This window comes from Meriones unguiculatus, chromosome X, assembly GCF_030254825.1.
Source record: "Meriones unguiculatus strain TT.TT164.6M chromosome X, Bangor_MerUng_6.1, whole genome shotgun sequence".
Classification (NCBI taxonomy): domain Eukaryota; kingdom Metazoa; phylum Chordata; class Mammalia; order Rodentia; family Muridae; genus Meriones; species Meriones unguiculatus.
The window spans coordinates 63298353-63320827 of record NC_083369.1 but is presented as its reverse complement, the minus strand read 5'-3'; the positions used below and the strand labels follow the sequence as shown (position 1 = coordinate 63320827).

General features: G+C 41.6%; 1 protein-coding gene across 9 annotated transcripts in view; it reads right to left on the bottom strand.

Annotated features, from left to right (window-relative positions):
* The window catches only part of Frmpd3 (FERM and PDZ domain containing 3), a 151963-nt gene that overhangs the window by 18797 nt on the left and 110691 nt on the right, over positions 1 to 22475 (bottom strand). For all 9 annotated transcript variants that reach the window (XM_060375634.1, XM_060375635.1, XM_060375641.1 and 6 more), the window contains 5 exons: positions 17789 to 17925; positions 17329 to 17455; positions 15245 to 15334; positions 13026 to 13205; positions 409 to 553 (listed from right to left, as the gene is read on the bottom strand). In XM_060375634.1, the coding sequence (XP_060231617.1) occupies positions 409 to 553; positions 13026 to 13205; positions 15245 to 15334; positions 17329 to 17455; positions 17789 to 17925 (679 nt within the window). The remainder of the gene's footprint in view (positions 1 to 408; positions 554 to 13025; positions 13206 to 15244; positions 15335 to 17328; positions 17456 to 17788; positions 17926 to 22475) is intronic.

Sequence of the window (22475 nt, the reverse complement as noted above, 5' to 3'; positions counted from 1 at the left end):
TAATCCTTTTGAGAAAAGTTTTTTTTTTTTTTTTTCTATGTAGTCTTGGCTGGCCTCAAACTCTTTCTGCCTCTATCTCATCAGTAGCTGGCCATTACAAGCATGTGCTATCCTATCTGACCAAGGCAATTCTTTAATTGGCTCTATCATGCTATTGCTACTGTCACTTTACATAATCCACTCAAACAGAGCGTGTTGTCACAGGCATCCTTGTGGAACGGGTACATGTGAACGCTATATGTGCTTGCCAATGAGGTATGTTTGTAGGGTGTGTGCTACAGTTCTAGATGCTGGTAAACAGGCTGGCACTGTTGGTACAGGCTGAGCAGGAGGATGGTGGAGCCCCTCCCTCCATGACTTCAGAGTACAGAGGGCCTCAGGAACACCAACATCAGAGGCTGAGCTTACCAGCCTTTATCATTGGAGGTGGAAGAGGCTGGCTGGCAGGCCTGGAGAAGACCATCTTCCTGGAATCCAGCAGAAGGCGGCAGTACCCCGCAATCAGGCAGGCAAAATTGGTAGCTTCAGGCCACTCCATCAACAGCACCAGAGGCTGTGGAAGAGATGGTTCAAAACATAAAGACATGAGAAGGCAGGAAAAAGGCATTTTGGGGAGGACAGTAACAAAGAAAAGATGCCTTGAATAGTTACAGGAACCACGCATTCCAAACCCTACTTGAGGTCCATAGCCAGGCAGTTTCCTCTGATGTGCAGATTCCTCTGTAGTAAATGCTTCTCTGGTATCAGCATTAAATAAACCTTTACACACACACATTCAATGAACCACCTTTACTGAAAAAGGCTAAAAATTATGTAACATCATGTGACTGCTGTGTGGCTGTATTTGCTTTTGTCAGAGCTCAGCAGATGTGTGGGCCAGCTGGGATCGTGGGGGTGAAGCTGGGAATCTAGGCGAGGCTGAGGGATGGTGTGGAATATCCTTGAATGTAAGCACCTTGGCATGCACAATCCTTTGCTCCTCTCCATATGCCCCTACAAAATCCAAACTAGCTGCCTATACACAGCATTCCATAGAATGGAGTTCTAACTGTGACTTTAGGGACAAAACTTTTCTGGTCAAAGCCCTGCTTAGACCTTCCTGATCCAAAGTGGCAGGCATGGAAAAGGCCACTGATTTTTCTTTTCTTTCCTTTTATCTTTCTCTTTCTCTTTCTTTCCTTCTTTCTTTCTTTCTTTCTTTCTTTCTTTCTTTCTTCCTTCCTTTCTTTTTTTCTCTTTTTAACAAAGAATTTTCACTCTGTAGCTCTGGTTAGCCTCGAAACCACTTTGTATCCCAGGCTGGCCTCAGACTGTTAGCAATCTTTCTGTCTTCAAGTGCTGGAAGCACATGCATGAGCCACTATGCCAGTCTATTGATATTTTTTTAAAGAGATTTATTTATGTATATGGGTGCTTTGTTCATATTGACATCTGCACACCAGAAGAGGGCATCAGATCTTATTATAGAGAGTCATGAGTTGTCATATTTTTGCTGGGAATTGAACTCAGGACTTCTGAAAAAACAGCCAGTACTCTTAACCACTGAGCAGTCTCTCCAGTCTCTTATTGGTGTCTCTTTTTCTTTCTTTCTTACTGGTGTTTCTTTTTCTCTTTCATTTTTTTTGGGGGGGGGGTGTTTTGTTTTGTTTTTGTTTTTCTCTTTCAAGACAGGGTTTCTCTGTGTAGCCCTGGCTGTCCTGGAACTCACTCTGTAGACCAGGCTGGCCTTGAACTCATAGATCTGACTGCCTCTGCCTTCCAACTGCTGGGATTAAAGGTGTGTGCCACCACTGCCTGGCTGTTTATATTTGTGTTTCTTAAAAAAGCTCCTTGGTCTGGAGTTAAACAACATATACGGGCAATTTTGCTATGTGAATTTTCAGATCCTATGATATATTAACTAGTATACTCCATGAAACATCAAAGATTTTAGTATCCCAAATGTGTTGACCCCAACAATCCATTCTTTACAGAAATATCTCACACCTTTTTAGTGCTAGAGATGGAATCTAGGCTCTTGTGTATTCAGGGCAAGCACTCTACTATCAAACTACTTCTCTGGCCCCAATTATTGCTGTTTTAAAACCCATTTTGAGAAATATTATCACAGTTTGTTGGCCAATCCTGGAGTTAACTGCTTAACTGTTTCAGACATACTACAATGATGAATAAAACAATAACCTTCTTCACATTTCTTCTATCATTTTAAAAGTGTCACTTGAGTATGGTGGATCAAATTGAAGTGAGGGGAATATGGAACTAGGAGTAACTGTGACCTTGGAGTCACTAGAGGGCTTTACTAAGAACTAATAGAAAACCAGTCGAGATGTAGCCTATCATCCTAGTGTTTGGAGGTGAAGGCAGAAAGATCAGGAGCTCCAGGTCAACTTTGGATACCTAGTGAGTCTAAAGGCATCATGGGCTGCAATAAACCCTGTTTCAAACTGGGGCTATAGCTAAGTAGTAGAATGCTGGCCTAACATGAGTAAGGCCTTAGGTTTGGTTTCCAGCACCACAAAATAAAAGTACAGAAGAATTAAGAGGGAACATCCCTTCTCTACTTAGTTAGGAAGTGACTGAGCAGTCCAGGAGGGAAATTATTAGAACCAGTGAAAATGAAAGCCCTTATGAACACTCGATAAAACCCAGTCATTAACTACATTATCTACCTTTGCCTGTTACTATCACCTTAAGAACAATTCTGAATCCAAATTAGTTTGGCTGGTAGTTGAAGTCAGATCAGTTTTTTGTTTGTTTGTTTGTTTGTTTTTTGCTAGTTCTCAGGGACCCACTGCATAAGTTCAGCTGAACATACACTAGTTCATTCAAACCAGAGGTTAGCACTTGTTTGTATGTTGCATTTATTGATTTATTTTGGTTTTTCCTTTTCTATGTGTGTGAGTGTTTTGCTTGCATGCATATTGGTGTACCATATGCTTTCCAGGTGCCCTTGGGAGAATGGAAGAGGGCATTGGATAACCTAGCACAGCATAAAATCATTATGAATAATTTTAAGCTGTCATGTGGGTGCTGAGAATCAAACCTGGGTCCTCTGGAAGAGCATTCAGAGCTCCTCACTGCTGAGCCATGTCTCCAGCCAATTTGTATGTATCACTGATACAGGATCATAACTCCAACTTGTTTCTGAATTGAGATCCTCTTACTCCAGCCTCCTAAAAGCTGGGAATACAGGCTTCTACTACCATGCTTTACTTTGTGTATATATATTTTTTAGAGTTAGAGAGTAAAATATTTAGACCTTAGAGGCCACTCAGGCTTTGTTGAAATAGTACTGGCACCATAGTGTGAAAATAGCTGTAGAAAATCTGTAAGCTAAATAAATGGCTGTGACTGTGTTTTAATAAATATTTATTGAGGCAGGTAGTGGGTTAAATTCAGCTTACAGGGCATAGTTTGCTCTATTCAACACGCCTCTTTTTTTCTTTTTCAAGACAGGGTTTCTCTGTGTAGCCTTGGCTGTCCTGTACTCGATTTGTAGACCAGGCTGGCTTCAAACTCACAGAGATCCACCTGCCTCTGCCTCCCCGAGTTCTGGGAATAAAGACATGCACTACCACACCAAGTTTAATTCAATACAACTCTTAACTTGCTGTTTTTGTTTGTTGAGACATTGTTTTGCTAAGTAGTCCAAACTAGCCTCAAAATCCTGGTAGTTCTCATACCTCAGATTCCCAAATGCTGGCATTATAGGCGTGAATAACCATGCATGAACATGTACCTTTTTGTTTGGTTTTGAGAGATTTCACTGTGCAGCCCAGGCTGGCCTGGAAATCATGATCCTTTTCCCTCAGCTTCTTATTAACCTTGAAGATTTTGTCAGCAGTGATTACCTTCTCCTTTCAACAGGCTTCTCATGGCTTCTGTTTCTGTGAGATGACACTGTGTTTTGATTCTGTAATCTCTGGCCATTTTTGCATTGGTCACCTTATTTTTTATTTATGGCTATGGTTCTGCATGAATGCTACGATGCATGTCTCTGAGGAAGCCACAAGAAGTGTCAGATCCCTTGGAGCTGGAGTTACAGGCAGTGTGGGCTGCCTGATGTGCTGGGAAATGAACTCAGGTCCTTTGGAAGACCATCAAGTACCCTTACCACCGAGGCATTTTGTCAATCCTGTCTGTAGTGCTCTTTAGCTGGATTTTCTTGTGTACCTTTCTACCTTATGTAGGCTCCAGGCTTAATCTTAGAATCGTTGATTCTTCCCCATGGCAGATCATCTTTTACCTCTCTATTGGGGTTCCTGAATCAGTGTTTCATTTTATTTCCCCTTGAGCTCCTTTCCTTTCTCAAAACACATATAGTGCCATGAGTCAAATACATTTTTGTTGTTGTTGTTTTGTTTTGTTTTTGAAACAAGGTCTCATTTGTAGTCTAGGTTGGCCTATGCTATGTAGCCCATTCTGATCCGACACTTCAGCAATCATCCGGCTCCAGCCTCTTGAGTGCCACCAAACCCAGCTTTATTCATTAAATAGTTTTTGAATATCCCATAGTAAGGCATTTGGATTGTCACTGAAGGAACAATTATGCTTTTATTACATTCATGAAATACCATAAGAAGGAAAAAGGAATAGTCTATACACACTGAGGAGCAATGGCTCTTTTCATCAGTAGGAGATGAGCCATTGATTAAATGTTATCCAGTCATTATTAGGAAGATACACTGGTGATGTCTGTTAATGGAAACTTCTCAGTTACAACAGAATTGTTAGCCTTACATAGGACAGATAGACAAAAGGGTAGAATGGGACAGGGGAGCCTCACCCTGTTATCTGTAACAAAAGATGTGTAGAGGTTTGGATGTTGATGGCTGATGCCATCATTACTGGGAGGATACAAGATTTAGCAGGTTTGCCTCAGGGCATTTGAGAACATCATGATCACTTCTGCTGTTATGGCTTTATTTTAGGACCCCACTGACTGCTCCATACTTTCTAAGATATGTACTGGTGCTGAGACAGGGGATGGCTGTGGGTCCTTGTGTCTTTGGTCTCAAGTTGCTTTGTCTGTGGGTACATTTTGTCATACAATCTGTGACATGTTATAACTGGGAAGGGGACCTCCAGTAGCCTCCTAATTCGCTTTTCTGCTCCCGTATCTTCCTCTTTCACTTCCCTATTGCTACCTAAGGGATCTTTCTAATGCACAACTCTTACTGTAACTTTACACTGTCAATGGTGATGAAACCCAACTACTCTACAACAGGCTACAAGGCCCTTCAGGATCTGGACCTACATCTTCCTATACATGGATCCTATATCTTCCTACTACAAGGATCATAATCTCCAAACACGTGTCTTGCTTGGATTATGCCCTCCTCCCATATCACTACCCCTCAACTTATGTTCAAACAGTAGCATATAATTTAGGTTGCCAAGCTATTCTATCCCTTCTTTACCTGTGCTGCTCCCTCTAGCTAAAATGTTCCTGTGTTCTTCCTTGTCCACCCAGCAAGCTGTGACACTATGATGAGCCACCCCTGAAGAGCAAGATTAGCTGACAGTTACAGCCACTCATACCAGAATAGAACCACTGGTCCCTGCCCCTGTGGAGCTTACAATGCAGTGGGCAATAGATCATATGCAAAATAATCTCAGAAACAAATATGACCACAAGGTGTGATAAGAATCACAAAGGGAAATTAAAGAACTACCAGAATGTAGACTGTCATAGAGCAATGTGTGCATGGTCATGAATGTGTGTGTATGTGACATTTGATTTCAGAGGCCAGAAGAAGCTTCTTTGAGGAAATGGCATTGGCTGATAAATAGATTATAGTACTATTTGCCCAATGCCGAGGCTGAGTGGCTGATTGACAGATGGACAGACTGATGGGCTGGCTGGCCCTGGCTGACAAGCTGGCTTCAGGGTAGCCAGAATGCCATATAGTCTCACATTTTGATTGCTTAGCTACCTGGCTGGTGGGTTGGCTGGCTACACGCAGAATTATTGACTGGAATCTGACTGACTGACTTAACTGACTTCTCTTCAGTCTCTCCTTACCCCCACGTAGTCCAGTATCATCAATAAAACAGCAAGAAGGCAAAATCTTGTACTCTAAGAAGGCCAAGGACATCAACAGGTGCCTCATAAGGGCACGGCCCATCACATTAGGTAGCTTTTCTTCCAAGTAGCCAACTAAGCCCAAACATAGGATAAACATGGCTTGTAAAAGGAACACAGATGAGCTTTTTGCCAACAGGGGTAAAAATCCAATTAAGGGAAGGCAGGCAGAGGTTGGATAGGTTTCTTAGAAAAAGTTCAGAAACAACCATTTACCTTAAGTAGGATTTTAATGATCACGGTGCCTCATGTAACACTTGTCCATACAGAAAACACTAGAGCAATAAAGCTCAAGTAGGAAATGGGAGACATGCTAGGCCACAAAAGATCCCAAGGGACATTTCTTTGATGTTTTTATTGTTTGTTTTGTTTTGTTTTTTGACCTTATGCGCGTGCATGGTAATGGAGTATGGTAATGGCCCAGCAGTGTCTGTTTCAGTCTGTTGTCTCTCGGAGAACAATATGTGAACACTACCTCATGTTCTCTCCACTGTGAACAAGTAAGCTGAGGGAAAACTGCAACTAAATACACCTAGGGCATCTTCAAGTGGAAAATGAGATAAGGAGGATGGAGTTGGCTCACCCCAACATCTCTGACAAGAGGGAAAACGTGGGAATCCAAGGCCTGGAGATGCAAGGGTACCAGATGGAGGTCCTTGATTGGTCCCTCAGGGGACTAGTCTGTTTGAGTTCTTTCCTCCATAACACCAGGGAAGGCTAATTGGGCATAGCCAGACAACTTTGGGGTGAGGTAGAATACTACTTAAAGCAATAGTTCTGAAGCTAGCTTTACAGTAGAATCACCCAGGAGTCTGGAAAGACTTAGCTCTACCTGCACCTACCCTTATAAATGCTGATTTAAATGGTACGGGAGAAACCTAGTGCAGTGGTGCATACCTTTAATCCCAATACTCAGGGAGACAGAGTCAGGTGGATCTCTGAGGTCAGCCTGATCTACAAAGTGAGTCTAGGATAGTCAAGGCTACCCAGAGAAACCCTGTCTTGAAAAACCAAAAAACAACCAAAAACAAAAACAAAATACAACCAAAAAAAAAATGGTATGGGAGGAACAGCAGGAGCAGCCAGTGATCTTACATCTTTACACATGATCCAGGTATTTGGGAGAAGGACATGCCTGTGATCCCATCATTTGGGATGGAGGAAGGAGAATCACAAGTTTAAGGTCATCCTTTGAGGCCAGAATGGATTACATGAGAACCTATTTCAAGAAGAACAACAACAAAAATCTTTGGGCATAATTCTTATGGTTAATCATGGTTGAGAAGTGAATAACCTGTTTTAGCAGAACCTCCCCCAAAATTCTCAGGTCAGAGTGGGATTATCTAGGAGGAAATGGGCCAAGTTTGATTACTGACTTCCATGTTCTCTGCTAACGAAATTCAGGCAGCTGCAGTTGAAGGTTCCATGTGTATTAGTGTACTGATCTTACAACCAGATTCTCTCTTATTTGTTTATTGTACATTTATTTATTCTGTATGCATCTCTCTCTCTATGTGTGTGCCAGGGCATGGGTGTGGAGGTCAGAGGAAAGCTCACAGGAGTTCATTATCTTCTTCCATTGTATGAGATCTGGGGATTAAATTCAGGTCCCCAAGATTTGGCCAAAAGCTTCTTTACCTGCTGAGCCATCTCACTTGCCTTCCTCCTTCTTTTTGAGCTAAGACCTTCCTACATAACCCAGGCTGGCCTTAAATTCCCGATCCCCTGCATTATAGTCCTCCACCCCCAAATGCTGGGATTCTAGGCATTCATTATCATGCACAACTACAACCAGTTCTTTTAAACTCTAATCAGTGCATTTGTGTACTACTGTGGTGTCTATACTCCAACCAAGCTATTAGTATGATGTTGTCATTCATCTTTCATGCTCATGTGGAAACAGATTAAATGTTGCAGATTAAATTTCTTTGAGCATAGATTAGTAACCCACACAGCATCCTCACTGATACTTTTTGTTAACAAAAGCTGGCTGCAAATGGCATGCTTATCAATCAAATAGTATCTTTATTATACTATATGAAAGTTGGGCATGTAGCTCAGTTAGTAGAGTGCAGACAACTTGCCCACAATACACGAAACTCTGAGTGTGGTGACATATAAACTGTGCATCGTGGCACACACCTGTAATCACAGCATTTCGGAGGTAGAGGCAGGACTTCATGGGTTTCTTGTTATCCCAGCTTTATAGCAAGTTTGAAGCCAGCCTGAGATACATGAGACCCTGTCTCAAAAGTAAAATAAAGGAAGGGATGGAAGAAAAAAAAGAAAAATGTAACATATGACTACTTGCAATTTTAAAATTTTCATGGCATTAATTTCTTATTGTCACTCTAATGCATGACTGCAAATTTAGTAGCTTAAATAATATACATCTATTCCTTTAAAACCTTGGGCATCAGAGGTCTGATACAAGTATTACTGGGTTAAAAATCAAGTGCAAGGCTTTCTGTGTCACTTTTGGTAGTCGAGAGTTGAATCTATTTCCTTGCCTTCTCTGGTCTTGGAAGTCACCCATACTGCTTGGTCCTGCATCCTTGGCTTTTCCCCTTATCAAGGCCAGCAAGGGTGAGCTGAGTCCTCTCATCGAATCTTGTCAATTTTATCCCCAGATTCTGTTTCACATAGACCAACTCTATTGACTACATTAGTCCCATTTGAATAATTCATACCAATATCCCTAGTCTAAGGTCAGTTGATTAGCAATCTTAATTACATCTGCAGTTTTTATTCCATTCTGTCATAGAATATTCACAGCTTATGAGGATTATGGAACAGACACATTTAGGAGGGGATTATTCTACCTAGTGTATATGGAACATCCTACCACCGCCTATAACAATGATGACACTGAGCGGATACTTTGACAGAAATTTTCTTTTGCATTTTGTTAGCTGTTCTTAATAGGCTATAACTGAACCCCATATCACTTGGTTAGACCCTTGAGCACTGATATCATCTACCTGACCATTGGTGACAGCTTATTCCTAAACTGCAAACCTTTAGCCCATCTACTCACCAGTACAATATATTTATCCCAAAAGGTAGTATTATCTCACCACCTACTCATGAGCTGCTGGAAATTCTTTCTTTCTTTCTTTCTTTCTTTCTTTCTTTCTTTCTTTCTTTCTTTCTTTCTTTCTTTCTTTCTTTCTTTCTTTCCTTTCTTTCCTTCCTTCCTTCCTTCTTTCTTTCCTCTCTTTCTTTCTTTCTTTCTTTCTTTCTTTCTTTCTTTCTTTCTTTCTTTCTTTCTTTCTTTCTTTCTCAATCCAAGGTTTCTCTGTATATCTTTGGCTGTCCAGGACTCACTTTGTAGACCAGGCTAGCCTTGAACTCACAGAGATTCCCTGCCTCTGTCTCCCCAACTGCTGAGACTAAAGGTGTGTGTCACTGTGCCCAGCTCTGAACACTGTTCTTTCCTGCACATTGAATATGTGAAGCAGGCAATAGGGGTGGGGATAAGAAAACACATTCATTGTGTACTACACAGGAGGAGACCACCTATGCCCATCACATGTTTCACAACCACTCTTTGGCTCTTCACAGTTGTCTTGCTTCTGCCTGTTGTTCATGCTGGTCCAAATCGGCTTTCATTCTGTTACCCTTCTGCTCAAGGACCTACAGTACATCCCCACTAATCAACCACATTGAGTCTAAAGTCCTCAAACTGGCCTGGGAGGCTTTTAATGGACTTGTTCTGCCCTTGCCTAATCTCTCCAGTCTCTCCTCTCCTTATTTTCCTTTCCAGCCAAACAACTATGCTTATCGACCTGCACATATGGTTTGCTTATTTCAGTGCTTGCTCCTTGCCTTTGAACACATCCCACTTCTCTCTGCTAATTCATGCCTATCACTTCAAGATCCAGCTTAAAAACAGCCTCTTGAGAATGCTAGTTCTGGTTAACTCCTTCTTGTTCTTTTCACTCCATATTCTATACCTCATTTATCTATGACATTTACTTCATACTGCTTTCTTAGGAAGAGATTTATTTTAGTTTTGTATTTGTGTGCATGTATTTGTGTGTGTGTGTGTGTGTGTGTGTGTGTCTTCCTTGAAAGAATGAGCTTCATGTGATTCGGAGTTATGTGGATTCTGATGCCGTGTCTAAGTGGGTCATGTGTCCTTGCGATTCTAGCTACCCCATAAGAATGTAGTTTCTCTGAAATGTTCATTCATGCTCATGGCTATGGGTGGATCCCATCTATGAATAAGCAGATTGCTCCTTACTCAGGGGGTACATACTGACCCTGGCTTAGCCTCTTTCCTCCCAAACCTCTGGTCATATAGGTAGGTCTTCAACCTATGATCACTCAAATTAGTTGTATTATAAAATTGATTGGAGAAATGAGAAAATTGAATAAATCCTGAAGCCCAGTGAAATCATTAGTTTTTGCTGAGTAGTGGACATACACACACACACACACACACACACACACACACACACACACACACACACGCATGCACACACACACCTTTAATCCCAGTACTTCGAAGGGAGAGGCAGGCAGATCTCTGAGTTCAAGGCCAGCCTGGTCTACAGAGCAAGTTCTAAAACAGTCAGGCTGTTATCTGTCTGAGACAGAGAAACCCTGTCTCAAAAATAAAAACTGTCAGTTTTCATAGTAGGGTCCAGGTGTCTTTATTTTTTAAAACCTCTTGTGGAATTTCTATTGTGCTACTGATGTGGAAAATTCACTCATGGACTGAGGGCTGGAAATAAAAGCTGAAGTCTGTTTCTCTGTTTTTAACTTCATCTATACCTGCATGTCCTATCTTCCCTCCTTTCCTTACCAGCTCATCTATCTTTTTACCTAACAACATCTGAGAAGAGTAGAAACCAAATGGTTGTGAAAGTGTTCATAAGCCAACTAAACATTAGCACCAGACAGGTTCTTAAGACAATGAGAATCCTGTGACTCACAGGTGGAAAAATTAACATATTAAGGCTTCCTGAGTTTTACAAACACAAAAATAAATAATTGATTTTTAGAAACAGCACTCTACCTCTTAATCTGTTAACAACGTGTCCTCTTGGGAAATCCTTTAAGAAGTGAAAACTGTACCTCCTCCTGAATGTCTCTACAAGCTAGCAGGCAGGCCTGCCCCCAGCCCACAGTGGTCACTGTATTCAAACAGGAGCTCCATGGAGGGGGTGGCTGACCATGGCTGCCAGGTTTTCACCAGCAGCGACAGCTGCTTGCCAGTCTGAAGGAGCTGATCTATGAGGAAGGTTCTAATGATTTAGGAGAGCTGGGCTCTGGGAGATGAAATGAGAAGTTGCCTCTGATTGTTTCTCTGCTCCACAGACCCTCTGAGTCCATGCTCAGACATCTCTCTTCTATAACTCAAAACGATGCTCCTCAACTGATATTCATGTGGGATGGGCAGAGGTGGGTTAAGGCATTCATTTCTTTAATCTCTGATTCAGACAGGCAGGGCCTAGGGTGGCCAGATTCTCTTGAAGGTTGCTTTATTTATCTTGAAGTTCCTTGTGAGTGTGATTTTTTTTCCGTTCTTTTTCTTTTCTTCCCCCTTTCTCTTTCCTTTGTTCTTTCTTTTTCTTTTTCTCTATTTTTTTTTCTGCAGTTCTAGGGATGGAACTAGGGCTTTGCCCGTTCTAGTCAAGTGCTCCATTGTTGAGCTTCCTCACCAGCCAGAAGTACCCACCCCCAAGAGCTGGGAAGATGGTTCAGTGCAAACATGAGGACCTAAGTTCCATCCCTAGCATCCCCTTTAACAAACACTTTGCAATACAGTGCACCTGGAATCCAAGTGCTGGGAAGGCAAAGACAGGGGGATCTCTGGGCCTTGCTGGCCAGACAGTCTAGCTGACAGGCAAGCTCTTGGTTCAGTAAGAGACTCTACCTCAAACAGTAAGGTAAGGAGCAATTGAGGAAGACACCTCTTGACTCCGCTTGTATGTGCACATATACCTGTACACACTGAGCACTAACAAACATTTTGAGACATGGACTCCCTCCCTATGTAGACAAAGCATACTGTGGAGGGGTGTCTGACCTCTTTTAATCTTTCTATTGGCCTATCAAATGGCTATGAATATAGACAGGTATGTAACACCATACCCAGCTATATGAATTTATCTTTTTCTTTTCTTTTTTTTTTTTTTCATGAGCTGGCTATGTAGCATAGGCTGGGTTTGGAGTCACTATGGAGGCAGTGATGCTCCTGCTTCAGCCTTCTGAATAGTGGGATTACAAGCACAAACTACTATGATATCCTTCAATTCAAATTTCTGTGTGTGCTGTGGTTTTCTTTATTAAGAATACTTTAGAAATGATGACTAGGGTAGCACACGGTGCTCCAATTCTCTGTGGAGTACTGACTCAGGTTGACCTGACACTTGTCTAGCCTTACATAGTGCTGTGTGGTACTTTAAATGGGAGTGGTCCCCATAGGATTATATGTTTGAATACTTGGTAATCTCCAATTTGATAGGCCTGTTTGGGAAGGATTATAAGGTATAGCCTTCTTGGAGGAGATATGTCACTAGGAGTGGATTTTGAAGTTTTGAAAGCCCACACCATTCCCACTTACCTCTCTCCTCCTTGTATTTGTGTCTTAAGATGTGAGCTCTCAGCTACTGTCTCTGCTGCCATGCTCCATGCCAGGATGGTCATGGTCTCTAACCCTCTAAAACGGTAAATCCCAAACAAATGCATTCTTTTCTACGTTGTCTTGATCATGGTATCTAATCACAGCAATAGAACAGTAACTAAGACATGCCCACTATCCTCTAAGGTGGTCTAAGTCCTAGATGATGGAGAAGGGAGAGATGAAAACAAAGAGTTCTAGGGAGAAAGCACCCAGAATCTCTATGCCTTACTTCACATACTCCAGTTCTCTTTCCTAGTCCCTCAGGGCTGTTCCTGGAGAGAAGCAGGACCTCAAAGCAGGACTCACCTTGGCATCCATGATGCTGGTCTCCACTCGGGCCACGCCCTGATTCTCCCGGAACAGCTGGACCTTGCTGATCTTGCTGAACTCGGAGAGCACAGTGGTGAGGTTGGTTTTGAGGTCAATAACATGGCTGATGCCGTGACGGGGTCCCACCAGTAGAGTGGTGGCTGACTGCTTCTCGTCCTAGTGCCCAAATGTGCCAGGAGATAACATCCACAAATACAAGTGGAGAAAAGGTCCAGGCAGAAGAGGCAGTGAGAAAGAGAAAACATATTGGTTTTTCTGGGGTGTGTGAGGAATTATGGAAGGGAGGACAGATATCTGGCTCAGGACTCTAGGTCATCGTCCTAAATCACACCTTAGCAACCTTAGCAGTAAGTTAGGTGAGCAGCAGCAAGGCTGGCTCTAACAAAATTGTAAGGTAGGTGAACTTATTTGGAGAACTTTCCCTTATCAAGCCCTGAGGTACTTCCTACAGTTGCTATAAAAGCCATTGAACGCTTCTACCCTGTGCTTTTGCCTAGGCAAAAGCAGCATTATTTGACTAGGCAGCATTATGTCTGGCTTTTACCCACCCTCCACCAACTTTCACTTCTCACCAATTGCCTAAGGCATTCATGGTTGTTTAGGTGCTTAATGAAGGGCTCCCTAGATTTACACTTTAGTAGGTGTTCCAGCAGCCTTGATTCAAAGCAATGACCAGTAAGCATTTGAACAATGGCAGGATGGTGAAAACGAGATTTGAGGGTATGTGTGTAAAGGGAGGAGCCAGGGGCCTTTCAGTGTTCTGCAAATCCCAGTATACAAATGGTTGATTATAGGTCTGACAGACTGGATTCCTTTAAATAGAGCTGACAAACTCCTTGAAGCCATCAAACCTGAGCCTTCTGCTAGCCCACTCCCTGCTATTTGCATCACCCTGGGAACCTCTTATGTCTGCCTACAGGGACTTTAATAGCAGATTTTCTCCAGTATGCCATGCCACCTCAACAGTGTATTCCACAGGGCACGACAAGCACCTGGAGCCAATCAGTAAGATGATTTGAATTCCTTTTTTACCAGGGTCAACTAGACTGGAGCAGACTTAGGGATGGTGCCAGCTGAGCCCTGCCCCAGAGCATTGATGTGTAGTGCAGGTGCTGGGTAGGCAGGGAACAGTATGTGGACTGAGGAAACCAGGGCTAGGGGATTGTGGAAGTATTTATATGTAAGGGCAGAGCAATAGAACAGGGGTTGGTACACTGTGGTCAGTTGGCCAAATATGGTCCATCACCTGTTTCGAATGTCCCAATGGTTAAAAATAAATTTCAAAATATTTTAAAAGGTTGGAAAGAAGGAAAAAAAGAACTATATTTCTGAAATATGAAACATTCTGTAAAATTCAAATTTCTGTGCCTTTAAATAGTTAATGGCACAGTGCAACACCCATTCATGAATACATTGTAGTTGTTTTCATGCTAAGACAACAAGGCTGACTGGCTGCTACAGATATCCATTTGATCCATCAATAACAGCAAAAAATATGTTTTTATTTGGCCCTTTATAGACAAGGGTTGCCAAACTGTGGAATATAGGAAAAGGGGAGGGGGCCGGGACACAAAGGGATCGATAAGGGTCATTGAAAGCAGATGTAGTTGGCCTTCATTATCTACAGGGGATTGGTTTCAGGACTCTGTTGTACATACCAAAATCTATGGGTGGTTAGTCCCTTACATAAAATGGTATGGTATTTGCGTATCATCTGCACATATATTCTTGTGTACTTTTGAAACAATATCTTATATATCTCAGAATGGCTTTGAGCTTGAACTCATGATCATGTTCTTCAGCCTCTAGAGTGCTGGGATTACAAGCATGCAACATCACATCTGACTCAAATGTATGCTTGAAATCACCCCAAGATTACTTAAACTACCTAACACAGTGCAAATATTGGGTAAATAATTTTTATACTGTTATGTCTAGATAATGACAAGAGAAAATGTCTATACATACTCAGCACCAACACACTTTTTAGACTACTTTTGATTTTCAGTTGGTTGAATTCATGGATGCAGTGGATGCTTTGAACATGAGAGCCGACTGAATAATTGTCTCTCCAACAAAGGGCTGGCCCACCCTCCCAACACACATAGACACACACACACACACACACACACACACACACACACACACACACACACACACTTTGTTCCCTCTCTCCATCCCATTGTCCCACTGACCAGGCCTACAGTGTTGAATAAAACACCAGTGAAGGTCGGAAGTTCATTCAGAATTCGAAGGTACTGGAGCTTTGCTTGAACTGCGGAGCCCTGTGGAAACAACTCACTTTGAAATGAACATTCAGAGGAGCACAGAAAAACAAGGCCACATCCTCCAAGTGGAGTCTCAACTTCCTATGGCAGGTATTAGGCATTAGCTTACTTCATGGAAATGAGAAGGGTGTGGCTAAAGCTGGAAGGAAGTTCCAGTTTGGATGGCTCTCACTTCCAGTATCCCACCTATGTTTTTAAGTCCTCCTCAAACTTCTTGATCTTAGCAAGCCTAAAAGATCAATCCACTTGGTTTATTCTTGCATTAATTCTAGCACTTTCCCCCACCTCTGACATCCACCTAAATTATGCATCTCTCCTAAGATCCTTCAGATCCTTAGAGTCCCATTGACATTGCCACATGCCATCTTAGGGTCATGCTTGGTGCTTTCATACTGAATGCTCTCCCCAACCACAAGCTTGTTCTTCAGCTGTCATCATGCCTGGGGCAACTGAGTAAGAAATCTATGAGAAACACAGGACTCTTCCTTTATTCCTTCATCTGGGGACCACGAGTCAACAAATCATGTTTATTTTACCCACTGTTTTCCTCTTAATCTATCCATTTCTTTTGTGCTATACTGTTGCTTTGACTTCTTTCCTATATCAGGGCTTTGGGTCTGCTTCTTTTCCACAGTTACTTCCACTTACTGTTAATGTGGACATCCTAAAACATAGCAAATTTAATCACATCTGTTTCCTGCTTAAACTCCTCTATGATTCCTTGCTGCCTATAGAATTGTGCTCAACTACTTTCTATGACACAGAAAGCCCTCCAAGAACTGGCTCCTGCTAACCTTCCCAGTCTCCCTTCTGTCTCTAACCCCACCAGCTCCATGTCTCTAATATTCTGTAGCTTTGCATAGGCTGAACTAGCGTTCTTTTCCCCACTACCATGACTCTCATTTCTGGGCTTCTGTAGTGATGGATCTCCCAGCCCAGGAAAATCTTCCTCTTCCAATTGCTTCTAGTAACTCATCTAGACAACTTCCTATCTGTCCATCTTTCAAGTCTCAGCGCTGGCACTAAATTTACCGGCTCTTCTTCTCCTAGCCTAGGCTTGGCACCTGTCTCTCCTGAGACATCCAGAGTACCAGTGCCTGCTGTTTTGTGTTGGGAATGGTAGTTTTCTTTCCCTACTTGATGATGCCTGACTCAAGGGTTAAAGCCAGGCTTTCTTCAGCAGAGCACTGTGGATGCATAGAAAAAAAATCTTTGCTATGGAGATGGTGGTGTGTGCTGGTGGTCTCATCCAAGAAAAAAACAATCTGATTAAACATGCACAGTAATGTGGGAATAGCTTAGCTCTCTGGGGAAATTTGCATCTTAAAAGGAAAACTAGTTGGTAATTCAAAAATCTGGAATGGATAGCATATATGGGGGTGATTGTGTCTCCTGTCTACATCTGCATGCTGATTCTAGTATTTGTCACCATCCTCTAGCCTCTTGCACAGGAAGCACAAAACAGATGAAGTCTTAGCAGCCTAAGCCAGCTGAGCAGGGCCAGGGAAGGTGGGGAAAGAACCCTATCAGAGGCAAAGACAGGTGTGTACTAGAATGCGGAGGACAGTGAAACAAGAGCCCCAGATTCTCTATCCTAAGGCTAATGGATTAGAAAACTAGCGAGCGGCAGCACAGTCAGTCTCATAGAAAACGTGTGCTTCCCTTAGGGGCCAACACCTTCCACAGGGCAGGTGCTCAATTGGTATTGATTGGTGAAAGATCCCAAGAATGACCTTCCCCATTACTCCTTTGCTTTGAGGACACAGTGGCTTGCAGTGATGTGTTGCTTAGCCTAATTTGGGCCAAGTTTGGGTTTGGAGCAAACTCCTTTCTATAACTGTCCCACACCTGGCCAAGCCAGATAAGTACCTGAGTCAGAAAGAATGTGCACACAAGTCAGAAAGAGTGGTGGGGATCCCCAGAGAACTACCCAGGACCTCTCTGAGGCCTCTAGTGTTTGAACATGGTGCCCAATGGCTTCCTCTGGGTACCTTGGTGCTGCTAGATGGATGCATTTGGTGGGCCTTCAGTTGTTGAGACAGAGACTTCCGAAGGTTCTTCTCTTTGATGCCCTGCAGGAGGGAGGGGGGAAGAAAGGGCTCTAGGCCCCACTCCTTCCTAAAAACAGAAGAAAAGCAAGAGGTTAACAAGAAAGAAAAAGTGGGATCAATGGATGGAGATGGTGAGAAGGAATCTGAGTAACTTTGAGAGGCAAGGTGGAGGAACAGAGACTAGGAAAAAGAGAAAGAAGGATAAAGTTAGGCAAACCATGGCCATGTTGTACCCAGTAAAATCTATAGCTCTAAATCATAAAGGCTAGACATCAGGAACTCAAATTCTTACCCCCATAAAATGGGCTGTGACCTTGAAAAGCAGAGCACCGCTCAAAAATTGTACCTTCTTATACAAAGCTATTTGTCCCCTCCAGAAGGGCCCTTTTTTGCAACTCACTCCACATTCTTGAGTGTGATCTTCTGACTAGGCTGAGTGGCTGAAACAGTGATATAGATGTGCAGGGCAGCAAGGCCCAAAAGCATCTCTGGCCTGGGGTCCATTCCAAAGCGTTCTCGGATAACGTCATTCCGACTCTGTGAGAGAGGGCAGACCAAATCTATGAGTTGAAGGAGACATCCCTTCCCTCTTTGCTCCCCAGCTATGCCTGTGGATCCCAGAAAAGACCCTGCTACCAGCATGACATGATGAATAAATGAAATGGGAAGAGATGACATGGGAGTCTTGACTCACAGGGACACTATTTGCTTGGTTCAGCACATATTAGACACTCTTCTTAGTGGCAGGTCAACAATAAGACACAGTGGGCAGAAGAGGCCAGGTTACTGTACAAGTGAAATCTATCTCATTCCCTGTCTTTCTTCTGTTATAAGATACACCTCACCTTTGGGGGGGGGGGAGGGTCCTGTAATCAACCACTAGCCATATCAGGCTCTTCTACTAGTCCGGATGATAACAAAGAGAGAAAGACACTGGGGGAGACTCTCTGTGGGGCTCTGATCCAGAAGCCCAGGGTGAGAGCAGACATTCTGTTCCTTGAGGTCAAAAGGACAAAAATATCGAGGAGTCAATATTCTTTATGCTGTCTTAGAAGATATACCTTGTAGCTGATAGTCAAATGCATGATATTCTTCCAAATTCTAAGAGTTAGCACCTTAGCTATCAATGACTACGCCTTCATTTTAACAGTTGTCCTTTGGTTGAGGTTGCAACACAATAGGCTGTAGGACTAGGGAGACACAGTAGTATAACTATAGCAAAGAAAAAGAGTAAAAAGAGCCATGATGCACGCCTGTAACCCCAGCACTCGAGGAGGCAGAGGCAGGTGGATCACTGAGAATTTGAAGTCAGCGTGCTATACAAAGCGAGTCCAGGACAGCCAAAGCTACACAGAGAAACCCCGTCTTGAAAAACCGAAACCAAAACCAAACCAAACTAAACCAAAACAGAAAAACAAACAAACAAACAAACAAAAAAACAAACAAACAACAACAACAAAAGGATACTTCAGCCAAGAGTGGTGGCTCATACCTGTAAATCCAGCACTTTGGAAGCTGAGGCATGAAAATTAGAAGGCCAGACTGTGCTACACAGTGAGTTCTAGGTTGACCTCATCAAGATCAAGACTGCATCCAAAAAGGAGAGTGGGTGTAAAGAAAACCAACACAATATTTTTCTATATAGAAAATGCAGTAGAATTTACAAAAACCTACTAAAACTATTTGCTGAGTACAATTAAGTTGCAATGCACAAAATCACAATAAAATGTATATCTATATGCTACCAATAAACATTGGAATTTGAATTACAAATCTAAGTTATTTCTGGGTATGGTTGCTCATGCCTATAATCCCAGTACTTGGGGCCTAAGGTAAAAAGTTGGCTCACTAGTTCAATAGTAGCATGTTATAGAATTGGACTATGTCTCAAAAATAACAACAGTAGTAGCAGTAGTAGAAACAAATATAAAAAGCATTTACAACAGCACCAAGATGAATAATAATTAGAGATAAATTTGACAAAATATGTGAAAAAAATCATATACCAAAAACTTATAAAATACTGATAAGGAAAATTAAAGACCTCAATCACTGTACCAATACTTTGTTCATGGGCTGGTAGACAGTATTGTTAAGATATCAATTCTCTCTTAATCAATCTACAGATTTTGCACAATTCCAATCCAAATCATATTAAGAGTTTTAGTAGAAATTATCAAGATGATTCTCCAATTCCTATGAAAAATGCAGACAACCTAGAATAAAAAATAGTTTTTCAAAAGCAGAACAAAATTGGGGGCAAACCACTACTTGATTTTAAGACTTATTATATAGCTCTAGTTATCAACAGAATAAGTTGTTGGTATAGGGATAGGTAGGTAGATAAAGGAATGAAATAGAGGTTTGGAAATAGGTCTACAGATAAACAGACAACTGCTTTCCCACCAGATTTAGATGTTCTATTAATTATACAGACTGCTTTTTAAGAAAGATATAAAGGCTCGTCAGTGGTGATGCATGCCTTTAATCCCAGCACTTGGGAGGCAGAGGCAGGTGGATCTCTGTGAGTTCAAGGCCAGTCTAGTCTACAAAGTGAATCCAGGACAGCCAAGGATGCTCAGAGAATACTGCCTCAAAAAAACAAAAGAAAAATAAAAGACAACTCAGTGAGGAAAGGATAGGCCTTTTAATGAGTGAGGTCTCAAGAACTGTATATCTATATATCAACACAAACACATACAGATACACTATTTCCTAGACATGAGACTAGAAATGCTATCCATAAAAGAAAAGATTAACAAACTGCACTTCATCAAAATTCAAACATCTGCTCTGTTGAAAGACACTGTTTAGAGACCAAAAAGACCAGACACAGACTGGGAGGAAATAATTGCAAATAACATATTCAAGAAATGGCTTGTTTCCAGAATTCATAAAGAATTCTGAAAACTTGATAATAAGAAAACAAATACCCCAATGAAAATGCAGGCAAATGATTTGGACAGACATTTCATCACAGAAGATACACAAGAGTGAACACATAGAAAATTATCAAACACCATTAGCTATTAGGAAAACACAAAGGGAAAACTTAAAGAAGTACTACTGTACACTATTAGGATGACTAGGGTGAAAATAAGAGACTGACTATACCACTAGTCGACAAGACCATGGAGAAGCTAGAACTTCTATACCAAACATTATGGGTAGGAAATGTTACATGGTGCAAACACTTTGGAAAATAATATTAGAAATTTTTTTCAGAAAACTAAACATTCCATTCTGTTATTAACTATTTACCCAAGAGCAACGAAAGCACATATACATGCAAAGATCTAGACATGACTATTTATGAAAGTTTCATCTGTAAAAGCACAAATCTGGAAATACCCACAATGTCCATCAACGTGTGTAATAATTTCTGGTACCGTGAATCCTACTCATGGTAAAAAATGAACTACTGATACTTTCAGCAACATGGATGGATCTCAAAATCATTACACTGAAGAAAATCAGCCAGATCAAAATAAGGATACATAATGTATGGTTTAATTTACCTAAACTCTTGGAAATGAAAAGAAATCTATAGTGATAGAAAGTCGGTCAGAGGTTGCATGGGGGATGAATTACAAAGGAGCATGAGGAAATGTCGGTGAATATTGGATATGTTCAAGATTTTGATTGTGGCGATGGCTCTGAGTGAAATTTATCATTGTGTTCACTTTAAAGATGTACAATTTGTTATGTGCCAATGAGACCTCAGTTAAAAAAAAAACAAAAAACTTGGTTTTTCATTAAAGAAAGATGAAGTCCATATTATCAGTAAGTGGAGAAACATGCTGGCCACAATCTTGTCATCAGATTCCAAAATATTAGAACCAAGTCAATCCCAAGAAGTTTGAATGAAGAAATTCAAGGTAAACAAAATGTGAACTAACTAAACCACACAACCCATTTCCCCCCTAGAGGTTTGACAAAGGAACTTGAGGATGAGAAATGTTCCTAACATTTTAGGTTGGCGGAAAGGGCAGAAAGGACAGCCACAATGTCTCTCATTGTACAGTCCCACGTGTCACCCTCAGAGGCAGATGAAGTCTGAGATTTTTTTTCTCATCAAGTGCTACGTATATCCTGTGGTCACCTAAAACCCAATATGCCCTAAGATAAACTTATCTCCAAATTCATGGCACTGACTTTATTCACTTATGTGAGGACTGATAGCGTAGAGATTACTGACACTCAGGAAATCAAAGCCTTTAAAAGGCTCCTAGATATTTCTTTTTTAAAAAATTATTTTATGTGTATGTGTGTTTTGCCTACATAATTGTTTGTATACCACATATGTGTCTAAGCCTTGGATCCCCTGAAACTGGAGTTAAAGATAGTTGTGAACTACCATGCAGGTGCTGGGAATTGAACCCTTGTCTTCTGGAAGAGTAGCCAGTGTTCTTAACCACTGAGCAATCCCTCTCCTCTCTCAGTAATTCAAATGTGCAGGTAGGGAACCACTGTCTGAGGTGGTTTCACTGTCTCAAAGGTATGGCAGTGAGAGTACTAATCTCTCATGGAGAACTGAATGTGGTGAGGCCTGCCTGAAACCCAGCACCTGGAAGGTGGTGGCAGGAGTATCAGAGGTTCAAGGTTTTCCTCAAGACACACAGGGATTTGTTCTTTTATTTTATTTTAAATCTCATTGAATTTGTTAAAACAAATCACTGGGATGAGGACCAAGATTTTGCATCTCTAACAAGTTTCCTGTTGATGATGCTGTTGGTTCAGGACCCACATTCTGTGAAGCACTTCCCTCCTTCCAGAATAAGCTCTATACTCCCTATGGCCTACCAAGCATCTACTCCCTGTTTCTTAGTTTTCCAATTTCATTTTTTTTTATTGCTTCTTACATTACCTCTGTACTGAAGCTGCAATAAATAACTTGTGTTTTGTGTTTTTTGTTTTTTGTTCAGCATGCCTTTGAAAATGCAAGGATTTCTGCTTGGAATATGACTCCCCCTTTTCCATCTTAGTATGTAGCAAACATTCATTCATTCTTAACAGCTAAGAATATATACATGTCTTTTCCTCTGTGACACCTTCATTGTCTTTCTCTCATGTAGGGCTGACAGAGT